Source organism: Fragaria vesca, linkage group LG6, assembly GCF_000184155.1.
Source record: "Fragaria vesca subsp. vesca linkage group LG6, FraVesHawaii_1.0, whole genome shotgun sequence".
Classification (NCBI taxonomy): Eukaryota; Viridiplantae; Streptophyta; class Magnoliopsida; order Rosales; family Rosaceae; genus Fragaria; species Fragaria vesca.
In genome coordinates this window covers 7,683,508-7,699,822 of record NC_020496.1, presented here as the reverse complement: position 1 = coordinate 7,699,822, position 16,315 = coordinate 7,683,508, and the positions used below count along the sequence as shown (strand labels likewise).

The following is a 16,315-nucleotide window of genomic DNA, read 5'->3' as shown; positions in this document are numbered from 1 at the left end:
GAATAGTTCGATCAATACGACTTTCCAATTGTAAAAGAATATTATCATTTTATTTTACTTGTAATAAATCAAGCAGTTACATAGCTGCATACTATAATATTTGACTCGCTTCCTAGATGTCAAGAACCTGCAGAGTTTTGCAATCAAGCTTCCAACATGTTACTAAGGACAGCCAAAGAATAATCATCTGGGAAACATTTGTGTCTGAGGTTCATTTATATACGAGGGTGTGGAAGTTACATCAGGATTTGCCGATGATTTCCTTTGTTTATCTGACTGAGAAGAGGATTCTCCGTCCCAATTGGCACCACCTACACGTTGAGGTGCATACCGTCTTGGCCTTGGTTCAACTAGTAGCTTCTCATTTAGCTCTACCTCTTTGGAAAGCATTTCCACTACTTGCTTCATTCCCGGCCTTTGTTGCGAGGCTTCTTGAGTACAAAAGAGCGCAACCTTGATGAAGCGCAAAACCTCAGCCTCTGGATATGCAGTCAATTCTGGATCAACAATTTCTAAAAGCCTTTCTTCTTCTCTCAGTTTCCATGTCTGCAGAAGCATTTTTACAATTGTCAGGTCTTAGAATAATAACTCCTGCAAGCGTTGCATCAACAGTTTATTTGATTGGAGTCTTTACCCATTCCAGCAAAAGCAGCATTTGGTCACCAAAGGCTGCCTTACTACTACTTCTGCCACTAATTACTTCAAGCAAAAGAACCCCAAAGCTGTACACATCTGCTTTCTTTGTAAGCTGTCCAAAAAGTGCATATTCCGGGGCTAGATATCCACTGCAGGCATAGATCATGAGATAAAGTTACTACATGAAATAATGACTTGAATTATTGAGGAAACCCCAATGCAACAGCATTTAGAAACAAATCTTTCACCTACTAAATAACTTAAGACAGAGTTGAATGAAATGTGACGAGTAGAATTCAAGCTTACACAGTTCCTGCCACTCTAGTACTAAGATGAGTGACATTATCAGGAAAAAGTTTTGCCAGCCCAAAATCTCCAATTTTAGGACAATAGTTTGCACCAAGAAGTATATTGCTAGCCTTGATGTCTCTGTGCACAATATGTGGTTCAGCTTCGTCATGAAGAAATGCAAGACCAGTAGCTGTACCCAAGCAAATCACTACTCTCTGGGGCCAATCTAGTGAAACATGACTTCTTAAACCTGTCAATATAGTTGTTCAATTTTAGCACTATTACTTGCAAAGGAAAATCATATCATGAATTAGTCTTTTAGAGAAATGTCATATTGAATAGGATAAGATGTAGTGCAGCTAGAAAAAGAGCAGAACAAAGCAGAATTGAAAGTCATCAATTCGGTCAATTCCTGCCATATGAAATCTTAAGCCAACATACAACTTTAATATTATAGTAATTACCAAGCAAAGAACTTGCAAGACTGTTGTTTTCCAGATATTCATATACCAATATTCGGTGATTGTCCTCCACGCAACAGCCAATAAGCTCAACAAGGTTGGGGTGTCGTATTCTTGATATCGTGTTGATCTCTGTCAAAAATTCATTTACTCCTTGTCTCGAGTCTGAAGAAAGACACTTGATCGCAACTTGTGTGTCATCTCTTAAAACTCCCTGCAACACATAGTACAGCAGTATAAGAACTTTGAAAAGAAGTCTGCAACTCTCTCATCTCAATTTCAGTAACTAAATCAAGAAGTCAATCTAGGACCTTCAAATCTAGGATTATAGCATGTAAATCGGGAATGTGTGATTCATACACTGACATAATGTTTGCGTCCTGGATGCAATAAAGAGATTTTGAAGTCCATGAGGTGAATTGTTATAGCTTCCTATTGAGCCACTTACAGGAATTTTTCTTAATCTCTATGTATGTGTTTGAAAGTTTCCTCTCCAGAAAATAGGGAATTGCAGTAGGAATTATGCATTTTTAACAAGTAGATCTTACCTTATAGACAACTCCATAGCCTCCTCCACCTATTTTGTTTGAAGGGTGAAAATTCCTCGTCGCTGACCTCAATGAATTATAAGAAAAGAGCCTTACATTGTTGGTGGGAATCCCTAAAGTACCATGCATTCCATACAGATAGACATAAACTCTGGTTAGATCAATTTGTCATGTTCAAAACCAGCAAGCAACCATAAACAAAGATGTAAACATGCATATGAAACAGACAACGTAACCTAGCTTAGCAAACCCACACACCAAAAACTAAGCTTGCTTATTCCCTTCAATTATACAGTTCAACAGCTGAGATAGTCAAAGAGTTTCAATTCCTGCTGAAACAAAAGTGAAACTTGGACATACACATCCAAGATTTGCATATTACATGTAGACGGATCCTAAATCTACTAAGAAGTATTACAACGTACTTATAGATATGAGAGTTAGCAATGAAAAACTTCAAAAGCTTTATAACCGTCAAATTAGTTACTAAAAGGTGCCAAATGTCTAAATATGCAAACTGAAAATGTATCAAAACCCTTTCGCGTTCCCTTTACCAAAATTGGTTTGATTTTTAAGTTCAGTATACCAAAGTTCTGCACAGAACTTAAACAAGGAAGCTCAAGATGCATAGTTTACTGATTTACAGTATTAAAGTTCACCTCAGTAAATATGAAAGACTAATATGACCAAGTCAAACTCAGTCTCTTACCTTGGGCTTGGCTGGAAGGTTCCAAATTCGTGTCTTCTTTGCAACAATTGAGCAGACCAAAGCAACTATAAACCATTGCAACATAAAATTCCAATTCTCTACTCCCTTAACCAAATGTCTTCTTGTACCCTGAACCATAGCAAACTTGAAATCCAGTAACCCACTTAACAGAAGTACATAGACACGATAACTCAGATCTAGGAAGTGAAATTTGAAATAAGCAAAAGCAGGGAACTTGATGATACAAGCTAAGTAAGTTAACAAATTGCAACTGAAATAAAGTGATTCAAATAAAAAATGAGACTACTTGTAATTGGCAAGCTGACCTGAACTTGGATTTCTTCAACAGCAAAAAGACAAATAGGTGCTCTATGATGATCTGGGCTTGTCTTTCTATGAGCAAAAACTGAAACTCAAATAGTTCAGAGGCATGGGAACTGAGAAAGGCTAATTGGGAAAGATTACAATCCATGATTAGGTGTGAATATGTATAAGAAATAAGAATTGGGTTAGTGTAGGAATGTTAAGAGAATGAGATAGTGGGAAAGGGTCAAGACTCAAAATTGTGGTATAAAGTATAAACAGAAACAAATGGAAGAGCATGGACGGCTATTGATATTGATAGTGACATTGCTATTTTACTTTCCTGTGTTTCACAGTTCGAATTAAGAAAATGAAGTGAAATTAACACTTCCTAAATTATAATCCACTCTCATTTTTTTATTTTAATCATTATTCTCGTTAGAAGACAAAATTTAACTCAAATTTAAGTCAAATAAAAAAACATAAAATACGGATTACAATTTAAAAAATGTGGATTATACTCCCCTTAAGAAAAGAAGAGCTAAAACATTGAATTGTGTTTGGTGGGTTAGAGAGGGACTTATGAGAGTGCTCATGTTTCTAGTCAAACGTTTATTCATTTGCTCCACATCTCCACTGAAAGCTTATGTCTTTTCTGGTAGGGAAGTGAATCACAGACGATGATTGAAGTTTCAAACAACTCAAACAGTTCATACTCTATTAAAAATATAATGTCCCCTAAATCAAGGCATCAATCTTTAGTTTAAGTTTATGAGAATAAGTTTGATTATGTGGAAATGAACGAGTCAAACAATTTCTCTTCTTTCTTTTTTGACAGAAGAATAGAAGATCATACCCTACCTAATCACAACTATACTCAGACCTTGATGGTGAATCAATGATTGACTGCCACTTGTTGCAATTGTTGAATGCATCAAATTGTTGTGTTGTTGAAACATTTTCAAAGGATACGCAACAAAGATAATCCTGCTTCTTTCTAAGACTAGATTTTAGTTAGGCCTGAACTTCTAGCAAAAACATAAAGTTGAAGTTTGAATTATGAAGCATTGATGATTGATTGAAGCCACAAGATGAAGAACCCTTTTGGGGGAAAATATTCTTTGATTTATTTCCTTTGCTTCTATGCCAATTCCTTACTTTATCCACCATTTTTCCTTCTTTCTTTTTTTTTTTTTGTCTTTTTCCAGATTAAGTTCTGCTCTGTTTGTCTTGTCTGTTGTGCTCCATTCAAAAGTAGGTTGTTGAAAGAGGGTGACTTTTTTCTGGATAAAAAAGAAAAAGAAAAAAGAGGAAGTCTGTCTTTTAAAATAAAGAAAAAAGAAACAGATCTTCATCGGTTCATCGGACTTCATCCTCAAATTGCCTGGCTATTTTTCCTGTATTATTATTATTTTTTTTTATGGAGATTTCTCTCCATTTCTTGAACTAGAATTGGCAAGACCAACAGAAACAAGTTAATGGTGAAAGGGAACAAGAATCAAGTTCTTTCATCTAATCGTACTATTGGTATTTTAATATCAAAATGCATAACCAAATGTAGAAGTTATCCAGCCATAAGTAAAAAATACATAATATGAGCAGCAAAGCAAATGTAAAAAGCTGAAGGAGCCCTTCAATTTCCAATAATAAAAATCTAGTACAAACAATCCCTGCTAACAAGAGCATAAAAGATGACCCAAATTATGGCTCACTAATTGAATGTACCTGATTCTTGATCCACTAATAGTGACAGGTCTAGAAAAGACATGCACTCGGACTTAATTCTTTAAAATTTACAGTAGTTTAGCTGGCCTTCTACCATCAGCACCTCTCAAGGATGAGCTGAGCTTAAATAACATGCAGAGTAGGCAACTTCGTAAAATAACAATGGTGAGATAATGACAACAGATGCAAACCAAAGATCCAGGACCAATGGTCACCTGCCTTCCTGGAATGCAGGAGAGGAGTTTCCTTTCTCACTTCCATGATCAACGTCTTCAATTTCACACGCTTCAAAATATGCAGAAACATTGTTGACACTTGGTTCGGAGCTAGCATTGCTGCATGTGGCAAGAGGAGAATCTGTAGCATTGGTAGTCTTGCTTTTTGTTGGTCTTGTTCGGACACTGTAAACAGAGGAAGCTGGAACTTTTGTCAGAACAGGCTGTAAGTTATCTTGCACGCTTCGCCTTATATCCTGCAGAAGCAAATTTCCAAAGTTAGAATATATACTGCTTCTACAGAAACAAGCTGAGTGAAAAATGTGCTTTTGAATAAGGAAAGTGATGCATACCATGTGCCTCATAGCCATATCGAATGATTTCTTTGAAAGAGTTCTTCCAAAGCCTAAGCTATCAGAGGACATAGACTTCCCATCAGGATTCTTCTGAGTAGAACGGTCATATTGCTTTGGTGGTGCCAGCTTCCTCTGGTTCACTACTCTTTCAACACTTTGGGTCCCCATTAGTACAGGGTTTACATCATCACTGTCATTGGAAGATGATTTACTTGTGACTTGACGAGCATACCCATTAGTACTGGCAGTGCCATGTGCAGCCCTTCCTCTAGAAGGTGAACATGATTGCTGTCTAGGTTTTCCATTAGAAACAGGTCCAACAGAAGATGATCTAACACTTGGTGCCCCAGGACGAGCCCTAGATGCTGAAGTAGGCCTTTGTGGCAAAGTGGTTCTCAAATTTGGTGGAGCATCAAGTGAGAAAGCAGGCATATCTGAGGATTTCGAGGACCTAGATTTCACTGTTGGAGAACTTCCACGTGATGGTACAGGATTTTTTGAACTAGGGGGAGCTGACTTTGATACTGAAGAAGAACGGCCTGGTGGAGCAGACAGTGCAGGTGTACTTGATGAACTTGGTAGGCGAGTTGGTGTTGCCGACCTTGATGTTGTCTTAGTAGCTGGGACAGAAGGTCTGCCAGTTGGTGTAGAAGAACGTGCAGTGGGTCTAGAGGGAGTTGAAGACCTCACTGGAGGAGCCACTGGCTTAGCGGATGGTAAGGTGGTTCGTGAATTGGGTGTAGAGGATCTTGATGGCTTGGTTGATGAAGGAAATGTGGTCCGTCCAGTAGGTGTTGAAGATCTATGAGGAGCAGCTGTTGGCCCTCTTGATGGTGAGGGCCTCCTGTTACTAGTACTGGAAGAATTTGGTCGTGATGGCAATGTTGACTGCTTAGATGCTATTTTGCCGTCTGAAGCAGTTTCAAACTGTTTGTTTGCTAGCTGCACACCACCATTTTCCAAATCATGACTTGATAAGTAAAACCAAACTCCCAAAATAAACAACAAAAAGCGAGGCAAGATTCAAGTACTTCAATGTATACGTTGGACAAATATTCAAGTAAATGCATGATAGAATAACAATACTGCAACTCAGTTGAATCAAATGTAGGAATGCTGCACATCATATCGCAAATTGACCATGTCTCTAATAACGTGCATCATATGTTAGCTAGATTTCTTACCCTAGATTTTGGAGGAGCAGAATCACGCCTATTAGGTTCCTCAATCTGACTAACCGAACTTTTTTGTGGTTCCATCTCCAAGGACGGAAATAGCGGGGTAGCAGGTGGAGTAATTAGCCTGGATAACATACAAAAGTTCATCATAAGTCCAATACAACCCATAACAAGACATTGCATTATAGACTTCATAGCAAAAACCAAATAATTCAAAACAAAAACCTTACCATATGAAATTTCAACCAATGAAATGATCCTAAGAAACCAATTACTTCTAACATGTCTAAAGTTCAGATCTCTACCACAAAACAACACCCAATCCATTAATCCTAAATCCAAATTTGGCAACCCTGTACACAATGCCTCCTAATCCGACCACTCAATCAGCTCATCACAACTCAAAAAAATCTAACACTCAAACTTTATATATGAAATGACTCACCAATCGTACTCCGATTTCTCATTCTCTGAGTTCAAAAACTCATCAACTCTACTCCTCCGCTCCGGCGCCGCCGACCCATTAATCTTGTACATCGCCTTATCATACTCTGCAACAAAAACCACCATCAAAATTCAAAACCAAACCCAACTGAAATAACTAACTAAAGACCAAATCTTTCAACAACCCAAAAACGCCGTCGTACCGATCGGAGCAGCATCGAGCTCGTCGCCGGCGGTCTTGCTCGGAAGAAGAAGAAAGCCCCCATTTTTCTCCTTATCCTTGTCGCGGCGCCGCATCTCGAGAAACAGAGCCAGCTCTTCGTCTCTGTCGTTGGCATTCACCACCTTCCCGAAGCTTCTCTCCATTTTTCAGTTCAGTCCAAGCAGGCAATCAACACAGAGCTAGAAGAAAAGGGTATAAGAAGATAGAAGCTTTTTCTGGTTGTGATTTGTCAGGTGCTGGTTTTTGTAGTATTAGTGATATTGGTGTGACAAAAATGGCGGACCAAAGAACAGAGTCTCTGTTTTGGGAGCATTCGAGTGTTTGAAATAAAACGAGTTGATGAAATTGGAGCAGAGGCTTTGAATTGTTTGATTGCTTTGAATTGTTTGATATGGAAATTTTGAAGAAGAAGGGTGGAGATGGGAGGATAATCACGAGAATGCCATTGGGGGTATTCGTTGTGTTCTGGACGTGGCCTTTTGTTAATCATTTGTGGGGGAAGATTGTAAGCAATGGTTGGCTTTGTGATGGAAGTATATGGACTTATAAGACAGGGACTTCATGGTATGCATGTGAAAGGTTTTTGTGCTAGGTTGGATTCATGAGAAGTATGAGATTATGAGAGTTGAACTTTTTGTGTTGTAAATTAGTGAAAATTTGGTGTAGAGTTAAGAAAAACAAAATGAAGGTCTTATTCAATACGTACGAGTGTCGTTATATCTATTAACATTAGATCTTACATCTTCTTCATGATTTAATGTGCTAATCCTTGTATATTGTTGCGTTGTGATGATAATCCATAAATATCAACTTCAAGTCGCATGTGAGGATCTTTTATTAGGAAGATGATGAGAAGTACAAAACTTCACATTTCTTTATCAATATATTGAAGTGTTACAATATGAGAGTGTCTTGCTAAATACTCATATTCATGAATAAAAGATCTTAACCATTAGAATGTTATGCGGATCTATTAGTTCATTCTCTATTTAGATATAGACCAAGTTATGTTGCTTAACAAAATGTTATTGTATCGCCAATTTAGAATTTTAAGTCAGATAATATAAGTGAAAATAGCAAAATTTTAAAAATTATAGTTGTTAAACTTTTTTTTTTAAAGTAGTTGTTAAACTTAAGATAACATGTTTTTGTTAGGTTTTCACACATTGTTTGTCATATATATATATATATATATATTAAATAATTCATCATCAATCGATATTTATAATATGAATGATCTAATAGTCACATCACCAAATATGAAATTTGATTATTAAATACATCCTCACTTTCAAATACAAAAATTGAAAGACTTTGGCTTTAAAAAAATAAAAATCAGAGATTAGAAAAAAGAAATCTAATCGATCAATAGATACGCGTTACTAGTTTGATAATAAACAAGTGGAATTTTTTTTCTTTATAAACATGCATCCTATGATCCTTCCCACATTTTCGTTAATCATACTCATTGACAATACAATAAAAGATTGAAACTTACCTGATGACTTGCAATCTCCGAAACCTCATAGATAACATTTTCAATTCTCAAAACTCACATCCAACGCCACCTTGCATGAAGAAGAACACGAAGAAGTTGAACAAATTCGAAGCTAATGACGAGGTTGATTGATTCGTTTTCAGTTTTCTTTTCTAATGGCAATGTCGTAATTCAGAGATATTACGGGCCCGATTTCGGGAATGAGATTCAAAACAAGGGGATATGTAGCGGCACATGCCGGGGAGGCGTGGCGCTCCCTTTGACTGGTTGACTTGTCGTTTGGAGAGGAATTTTAATTCAAAGTTTGTCCTTTAAAAGATGCTTCAGATCGATTTTGGACGTGGAGGCCATTCCTCGAGATTACCTACTCCTCATACTCATCGGAGGGCTCTGCTTTTTTGGTCGGAAACAACTAAAAGTGGCGGAGGAGTCAGGGCTCTGCCATTGGCGGGGCCTCTCCTTCTTGGAAGACGTGTAGTTCAAATTTTGGGTCACTGCTGTGTGGACACCAGTTCTGGTTTTGATTGGAAATTAACTCAAGGGTGATGGCCCATTGGTTCAAATGCATGAGGCCCGACTTGCAGAGGTTACCATTATAGGAAGCATCAGAATTCTATGAATTAGTTCAAAGATTACGTAGGCACTAGAGACTGTTTGATATCTATAAGATTGAACTAACAAATTGGTAGTTGGTAATGAGACTGTAAATTTTTACTGTTTTGATTGTTTGGTGATTGTAGGAGTAAACGTATTTTTTTTTTTTTATTTATTTTTTTTTCATAATCAAATATTATAAGCCGACTTAAAATATGACCGGTTAAATTATAAATTTACATTAACCAACAATGAAAATACAATAGAGTTTCGGGACGCAAGTTTGGATGAAAGTTTTTCCTATTATCTCAGCAGTAGGTCATATGTCATGCCCGAGTTTTCGAGCTAGTCCCATGCATGCTTCCCATGCTTTAGGACCCAGTTCCTGTCACCGTTAGGGAATGGAATTTTGCAAGGAATAATTAAGTAATCACTAGACCAAGAGAATATATAAGAGATATAGGAAGTCAAGGATGTATAGAACACAAAGGTCCACAGCACATGAAGCAAACTTCTGGCTGTGCAGAAAATAATAACAACAAAAATTACAGGTAGGATGATAATCATATCATGATATATAACTCGATAACAAGATTGAGATGTCCAATTTTCAGTAGGAATTCCAAGATTGCGTACATGATCAAATCAGGAATAAAGTAGCAAACATGCACGTACGATCAATAAAATTTCCGATCATAATGTATTCATGGATTAAGAAAGTTCAATGTTAGTCCTACTAGGATTTAGTTTACTGGATCAAGAAGAAGAAAGTATGAAACGTAAACCAACGCAGTCTTTCCCTATATGAATTAGGATTATGTTCCTGAGCTAGCTTGTATATAAATTAGGCTCTATAGCTAGAGATCGAGCTCGTAGCAGTCAGAACTACTCAATCTTTGGAAAGTCATTATTGCCTCCCTCCCCTCTCATCTATTCGATCTCTCTCGGTTGATTAGGTCAAAGACCAAGCATGCCTGTGGTGGAGACTTACTCAGAAATCTCTGTGTCTCAGACAACCGAAATTCCAGTGCCGTCGCCGGTCGGCATGAGGAGGGAAGAAGAACTACTAGTCGTTGTAGTCGACTTTTGCCAGCCATGCATTATCCAGCAAACGTCGTCCGATCCAGTCTATTTAGTAACCGGCCCAAAACATCTGTTAAAAATGTACTTCCCTTTCTCCGACGTCAAGCAAACAAGTAACGAGTCAAAGTATAGAGAAGTGATGAAGATCGATCTTGCAGACGAAGATGTCTCTGAAGATCTACAGGAAGAGATGTTTGACAAGTTGTTCCCGGTGATTTACGCCGCTGAGACCTACGAGGTGCCTATTCTCGTGACCATACGTGACATCACTTTTTTCTGGTTGGACGATAGTGATGGTGATGATGAGGAGGACTCGAGTGTCACTCCTGCAGCTGAATCCGCAATCGAGGGTTTGGAGAAAATGAGACTTGATGCTGACATTATTGAACAAACACCAATGTGTGGTATATGTCAGAAGGATTTTGCATTGGAGGAACAAGAAGTGATGCTTACTCGCATGCCTTGCTCACACTGTTATCATGAAGATTGCATTGCCCGCTGGCTGAGCGTTAATCATCGATGTCCCTTGTGCCGATACCCGATGCCGGCGGCCGAGACCCCTCAACGTGAGTTGAATTGCTTCGATTTGGATTGATTGGATTTGCTTGTTAAATTTCAACAAAGTTTTTGTTTGAGGGTTATCTGCTCTACAAATGTGTATGCCATACATACACTAATAGGAGCATGTGGCAAGTGCCTTGCAGGGGCTGTGGGTTATTGTTTAGGGTTGAAAAGCAGGTTGTATCGCATACACATCCTGTAAGATATAATTGTCCTTTGTTTGCTATTTGTATCATCTTTTACTGTTGATTCTGTTGGGAGCTATATGCATCTTTCTTGCATGTCATGTCTTCTCAACTACATACCCCAATCAGCTAGCTGCTATAGAAATAATTACATCATTTATTTATTTATTTTTTATCGCTGTGGGAAGCTATATATATGTCAACTTAATATGTACTAATCTGTAATGAATCTGGCTTTGCCTTTGGTTGTAGACTTGTAGTATTGTTAATTCAAAATTTTCATGAAATTTGTCAATTTTTAGAATAAATATGAGCTCCAACAATACACTTAAAAGATTGTTAAATCTAAAGATTGCTAAACAGAATGCTAAATTTGTCAACCAAGTCATGAATTGCCAAATTTGTGAACGGAGTCATGAATTGCTCACAAAAATATATCTCCGGTTACCAATAAACTTCCATCAATTTCTGCCGCCCAAGCACCACCCCTGCCTAACAATCTAAACTGAGGGTGAGGGTGTTAGGGGCGGGGTGGAGGACGTTGTGGTGATTGGGCGGCGAAGTCGGTGGACGGAGATATTAATTAGCGAAGCACTACCAATTAAGTAAACCCAATTTTTTTTAGTGCCGGAATCGCGTAGCAACTAGCAAGTACTCAAATCTGTTACGAACAAATCAAAATAGAGTGGAGAATCCCACATACATAGGACATAGCTGGTGGAAGCATAGTAAATAAAAGATGTTACATTTTTGTTTTTGGTACACAATAAAAGATGATACATTTCAGTTTAGTAGCAGGGTTTAATCTCCGGTGGCATTGAGTATCAGAGGGGACACATGTGGTTCCTCTCCAGGCACTGAACATCGCAAGGTAGATGAAAGTAGTGTGTCCGGGGCTTATGTAGCAACATTCTCGCATAGGAGCTAGAAGTCATTCTATTAGTTTGGTGGCTCAGAAGTGATCTATGGATATAAAATGGCAAGAATTTTAATGTATGTAACAAAAGTCTAAATTCACAATCCATGAGTTAATCTAAGAACAAGAAGTAGATATAAGCGCCCACTCAGCTTTGATCTAACACTTGCACATTATCAAAAAGATAAGCCTTTCCATGCCTGCAGAGAAAAGACTGGGAAACAAAAGAAATTCGTAGTGTTAGAATGTTTCTGTCATTGCTCATATCAAGCATAGAACACTCAGACCAGTTAAGAGAGCATAGAACAATGACTATCAGCAACAATTAGAAATATGTAACATGAAAATAAAATATGTGGACATCCAAGAGATAAGACCTGTGCCTCTCTGATGGGGTGCATAGTCACAACATCTGCAACTGCAGATGTATATACTTCTCGAATTACTTAGAGTACTTACGATTAAACAGAGTTTAAGACACATCAAGTGGGAAAATCAACAGTTGAGAAGCAAAGATAGAATCTCTTCAGTTTCGAAAATATCGAGAATGCTTCAAACTATTGAGAAGTAAACTGAGGCTTTCTAAACCAAGCATGCTGATCTAGTTTTACTATTTCAGAGACCATAGACACCAGATCTGACAAGAATTCAACAACCAAACTAAGAAATGTGAAAATGTGAACAAGAGAATTCTTGGACCAAATTTTAGCTGATCTGTATAGATAATGCACTATTCCCAATTCTGTAATAGCATGATTGTTTCAATCTCATAGTAATGGTTCTACTGATTGAAGTTCTTTAACTCGAGCAATTGATGAAACAATTTCACAAGAAGCCAAAGTTGATTGTGATAGGCATATGTAGGCCGTTTGGAAAACAACTCCTACAATGCAGACAAAATGAACCCAGAAACAACCAAGATTTCAGCACAGCAACCTGAACCAATGCTATGGCACATTGAATATGATAACATTAACCCAAAACAAAACCTCCTCAATGTCCTATGCAAATCAACACTAAACTCAGTTTGTTTCTTTACATAAGCATAAAAAGAACACACACCCACAAAAGCCAAGTTCTCATGCCAACCATCTAATCCCTCATCCAAACATTGTCACACAGTTACAAGATCCACATAAAATGCAACACATAGAGCACATGAAATACTATGCACACATCTAAACAACATAAACGAAAAACGATACTGAAAAAAGGCATAAAGGAAGAGAATTCCAGACCATGGAGAGAATGTCATCAGCAAGAGCAAGATGGGTTTTGCAGTACTTGCAACTATAGACATGTCCTTCAAGAGTCAACAGAAACACCAGCGATCTAATAAGCAGTATTATTGTGTTTTCATTAGCTCATCATATTCATCCTAATGAGCCTTGGTATACTGAAATGCTTAATTTGCTTTGAGAAAGAGTCTAGGTGTGCCAGCGTGTGACCTTTTGTTAAGTAACTGTATTAAAGCCACAGAAAATTTAGAAAGAGGATCAAATTTGAAAACCCTTGATGAGAAGAACTACAAAAGCAGTAATGAAACGTGTGTACACTAATTTGAGGTCAAAATTGCAAACTGGGAATTCACTTTGGAATCTAAACAAACAATAAGAGGTCATCTGGTGAAAGTAATTGGCTAATGACAATGAACTCAGAAGAGGATAAATTGACACTTGAAAAAGCAGAGAATGGATTCAGTAGAAGAAATGGTTTCATATATAAACTGAAAGGTCAAAACATTCACAACAAACCAAATAGTTCAGAAGCATCTCTAGTTCTTTGAAAACAACAACACACATAAAATGCTTATGGGTCAAACACCTCAGCTATGCACCGTGCTAAGCTCTAACCTTCACCTTTCAATTAAGTGCAGGAATCTCTTGCATTTCCTTTACCAAATCTTCTCCCCACCGTTCATCCATCACAGTAGACTTTAATGAAGAACATCCTAGCCCCATGAAACAGAAGATCTCAAAGAAAACCTTTCAATTAAACCAGAATTTGAGGAATCTGCTAACAGTATTCTCTTGCATGTCCTGCACCAGCCTCTGTCTCCAAGTTCTATGCACCACAATCGACTCCAGTGAAGGGCATCCCAGCGCTAGGCTTTCTAAAGTAGATCCTTTTATATCATGAGAAATACAACAAAAAAGATTAAGGCATCGCAAGCATTTGTGACCCAAAAATGCATCTATACTTGCTGCAGTGACATGACATTGTTGAAGATTAAGCACCTCCAAGTTTATGCAATTCTCAGCAACAGCTACAAAGGTTTCTTCTGTAAGGTTGAATAGACAGTCCAAGTTCAATTTCTTGAGGGTTCGAATTGTGGAGATTGCCTGACCTCCAATATCAGTTAGCTGGTTACAATACCTCAAATCCAGCTCCTCCAAGACACACATGTTGCACAAAAGCAAAACCCCATCATCAGTGATTTCACGGCAGCTGGAAAGGTTCAATTGCTCCATGGTTTTTGAGCAAGACCCATTTGCCAAAAACCTCAATCCGGCATCAGTAATTTCGGAGCAAAATCTCAAACTCAAAATGCGAATGGGACAACTAGAGGACCCAATTGCTTCAAGGACTTGGTCAGTAACCAAAGAACAGCCCTCCAAATCCAAATGAGTCAAGTTATGTGCCGCCGAAGTAATCATGGTCATTATTCCAAGCAGTCCAGCCCCCGTCCTTCTGAGCACAATCTTGGACAATTTGGGACACCCGTCTGCCAAAGCGCACAAACCTTGGTCCCCAACTTCATTAACGACCCTTAATATCTCATGAGCTTCGTCATTAGAGATCCCTAATGCATCTTCATCTCCAACTCTATACGGGTAAGTATATCCCAGTGCCCGCATGCCTTGTCTCCCAATTTCCACACTAATTGATATATCATCGAGTATGAAGGCCTCCAATTTGGGGCACGATTGGGCCACCAATGCGAGGTCGGCATTGCTCATTCCCCTTGGGGTTTCGAATGTGGTTAAGTTTGGGTACCTAGCAAGTAATCGAGGAAGATGATGGGGGTCATTAACTCGGAGTGATGTTCGGCTCTGAGCCTCTATGAGCCACCACCCCTTGCAGACCTGAGAGGTTGATTTTCTATCAGCTGGGTCGGTGATCCGGTCCAGGATTTGGCCGAGTTCGTCATGTCCTATCTTACTCATGGTGGTACCTGCTTCACCCTTCACTGCCCAAAATCACCAAAGATAACAAAGAACAAGAAACTCTCCGCTGCCCAAAACCACACTATCAAGAACAAGTAAAATCAACTCTGAAAATACATGATGAACTAAATTAAGAAACCAACAAAATGGAACCCAACCAAGATAAGTAATTAACGATCAATTTCAATACTTGAATTCCAATAGCTCAATTGCAGGCTGTAACCACCAAAAGTGATGATTAATTGCAAGAAAAACACGTAAGATTTAAGAGAAAGTGAACGAAACTTGAAATACCTATGGAGGAGAAATGTAGAATCATACCTAATTTGGAGTTGGAGAAGTGGAGGAGGAAGCTAAATTAGCTTCTTTGAGTGCGTTTGTGGTCGATTACTCTTTGCAAAGTTGAATAGCCCAAGACTTTATACAAAAAATATAATATACTAGACAGTGCCCGGCCGCGCCCTGTTGCGGTCTTTTTTTTTCTTGAATTCTAAACATAACAGATAATTCTCACATGTATTTCGAGAGATTCATAACCAAATAAACAATCATCAACACAACCAAATCCCAAATGTTAAAACACACCAGGACACTAAAAGAATACATTCTTGAATGGAGTAAATACTTGTGACACCCTGTAGTTTACACCTAAAATCAGTTTTGTCCCTCACTTTTTTTTAAACTGGTATACCCTTATACTTTGAATTCTCGACTGATTTGCCCTTTTCCCAGCTGGTTATGACTGTGACATGCTAAGTTAGAACCAAAGTCGCATAGACGAAGATAGAAGGATCAGACCAAAAAAATAAGACGACGATTGACGAATATCAAAGGAAAAAAATTACCTCAAAAGTACTCGATGTCTTGCTTGGGTTGTAAATTTAAGACCTAGAACGGAGCAATGAAGACGACTTTGAGATTTTGGCCGGATTTGGATCAAGAAACTTTCTTGAGATTCGAGAGAGAGAGAGCCGGAATGATTCGATAGAGAGAGAGAGAGAGAGAGAGAGAGAGAGAGAGAGAGAGAGAGAGAGAGAGAGAGAGAGAGTAGTAGTAGTAGTAGGACGAGAGTAGAGAGTAGGAGTAGAGTACGTAGTACGAGAGAGAGACGTACAGAGAGAGAGAGAGCCAGAGTGATGAGAGAGAGAGAGAGATCAAGTCTTGACAAACCAAGCAAAAAAGATATGCAAAGCGGCGAGAAAGATCGAGAGAGATATACAGA

The 16,315-nt window shown here is 38.3% G+C and overlaps 3 protein-coding genes across 3 annotated transcripts; all 3 read right to left on the bottom strand.

Annotated features, from left to right (window-relative positions):
- Positions 1-123: 123 nt before the first annotated feature.
- LOC101315063 (probable LRR receptor-like serine/threonine-protein kinase At1g56140-like) lies at positions 124-3,175 on the bottom strand. The gene is made up of 7 exons (XM_004302606.1): positions 2,972-3,175; positions 2,646-2,774; positions 1,937-2,049; positions 1,392-1,602; positions 943-1,177; positions 635-785; positions 124-546 (listed from the first exon to the last, which is right to left on the bottom strand). Exons 2-7 carry the CDS (start codon positions 2,719-2,721, stop codon positions 184-186), a joined length of 1,149 nt encoding a protein of 382 aa, XP_004302654.1. The 5' UTR covers positions 2,722-2,774; positions 2,972-3,175; the 3' UTR covers positions 124-183.
- Positions 3,176-4,560: 1,385 nt separating this feature from the next.
- On the bottom strand, positions 4,561-7,462 carry LOC101310429. Its single transcript, XM_004302590.1, has 5 exons — positions 7,070-7,462; positions 6,868-6,973; positions 6,429-6,546; positions 5,242-6,186; positions 4,561-5,145 (listed from the first exon to the last, which is right to left on the bottom strand). The coding sequence occupies exons 1-5, from the start codon at positions 7,230-7,232 to the stop codon at positions 4,885-4,887; spliced, it is 1,593 nt and encodes a 530-aa protein (XP_004302638.1). The 5' UTR covers positions 7,233-7,462; the 3' UTR covers positions 4,561-4,884.
- Positions 7,463-13,914: 6,452 nt separating this feature from the next.
- LOC101313914 (F-box/LRR-repeat protein 20-like) lies at positions 13,915-15,093 on the bottom strand. The gene has a single exon (XM_004305082.1). The coding sequence runs from the start codon at positions 15,091-15,093 to the stop codon at positions 13,915-13,917; it is 1,179 nt and encodes a 392-aa protein (XP_004305130.1).
- Between the last annotated feature and the right edge of the window lie 1,222 nt (positions 15,094-16,315).

Bases quoted from the DNA above. Each gene is read 5' to 3' on its own strand.
- LOC101310429 (XM_004302590.1), bottom strand. From the start codon at position 7,232: ATGGAGAGAAGCTTCGGGAAGGTGGTGAATGCCAACGACAGAGACGAA. The intron at 6,974-7,069 runs GTACGACGGCGT...TTTTTGTTGCAG, and splicing joins GCTCGATGCTGCTCCGATCG to AGTATGATAAGGCGATGTAC. The intron at 6,187-6,428 runs GTAAGAAATCTA...GGTGGTGTGCAG, and splicing joins CTGCTCCTCCAAAATCTAGG to CTAGCAAACAAACAGTTTGA.
- LOC101313914 (XM_004305082.1), bottom strand. From the start codon at position 15,093: ATGAGTAAGATAGGACATGACGAACTCGGCCAAATCCTGGACCGGATC.
- LOC101315063 (XM_004302606.1), bottom strand. From the start codon at position 2,721: ATGGTTTATAGTTGCTTTGGTCTGCTCAATTGTTGCAAAGAAGACACG. The intron at 1,178-1,391 runs GTAATTACTATA...CTATATTGACAG, and splicing joins TCTTGCAAGTTCTTTGCTTG to GTTTAAGAAGTCATGTTTCA. The intron at 786-942 runs GTAAGCTTGAAT...CTATGCCTGCAG, and splicing joins ACTAGAGTGGCAGGAACTGT to TGGATATCTAGCCCCGGAAT.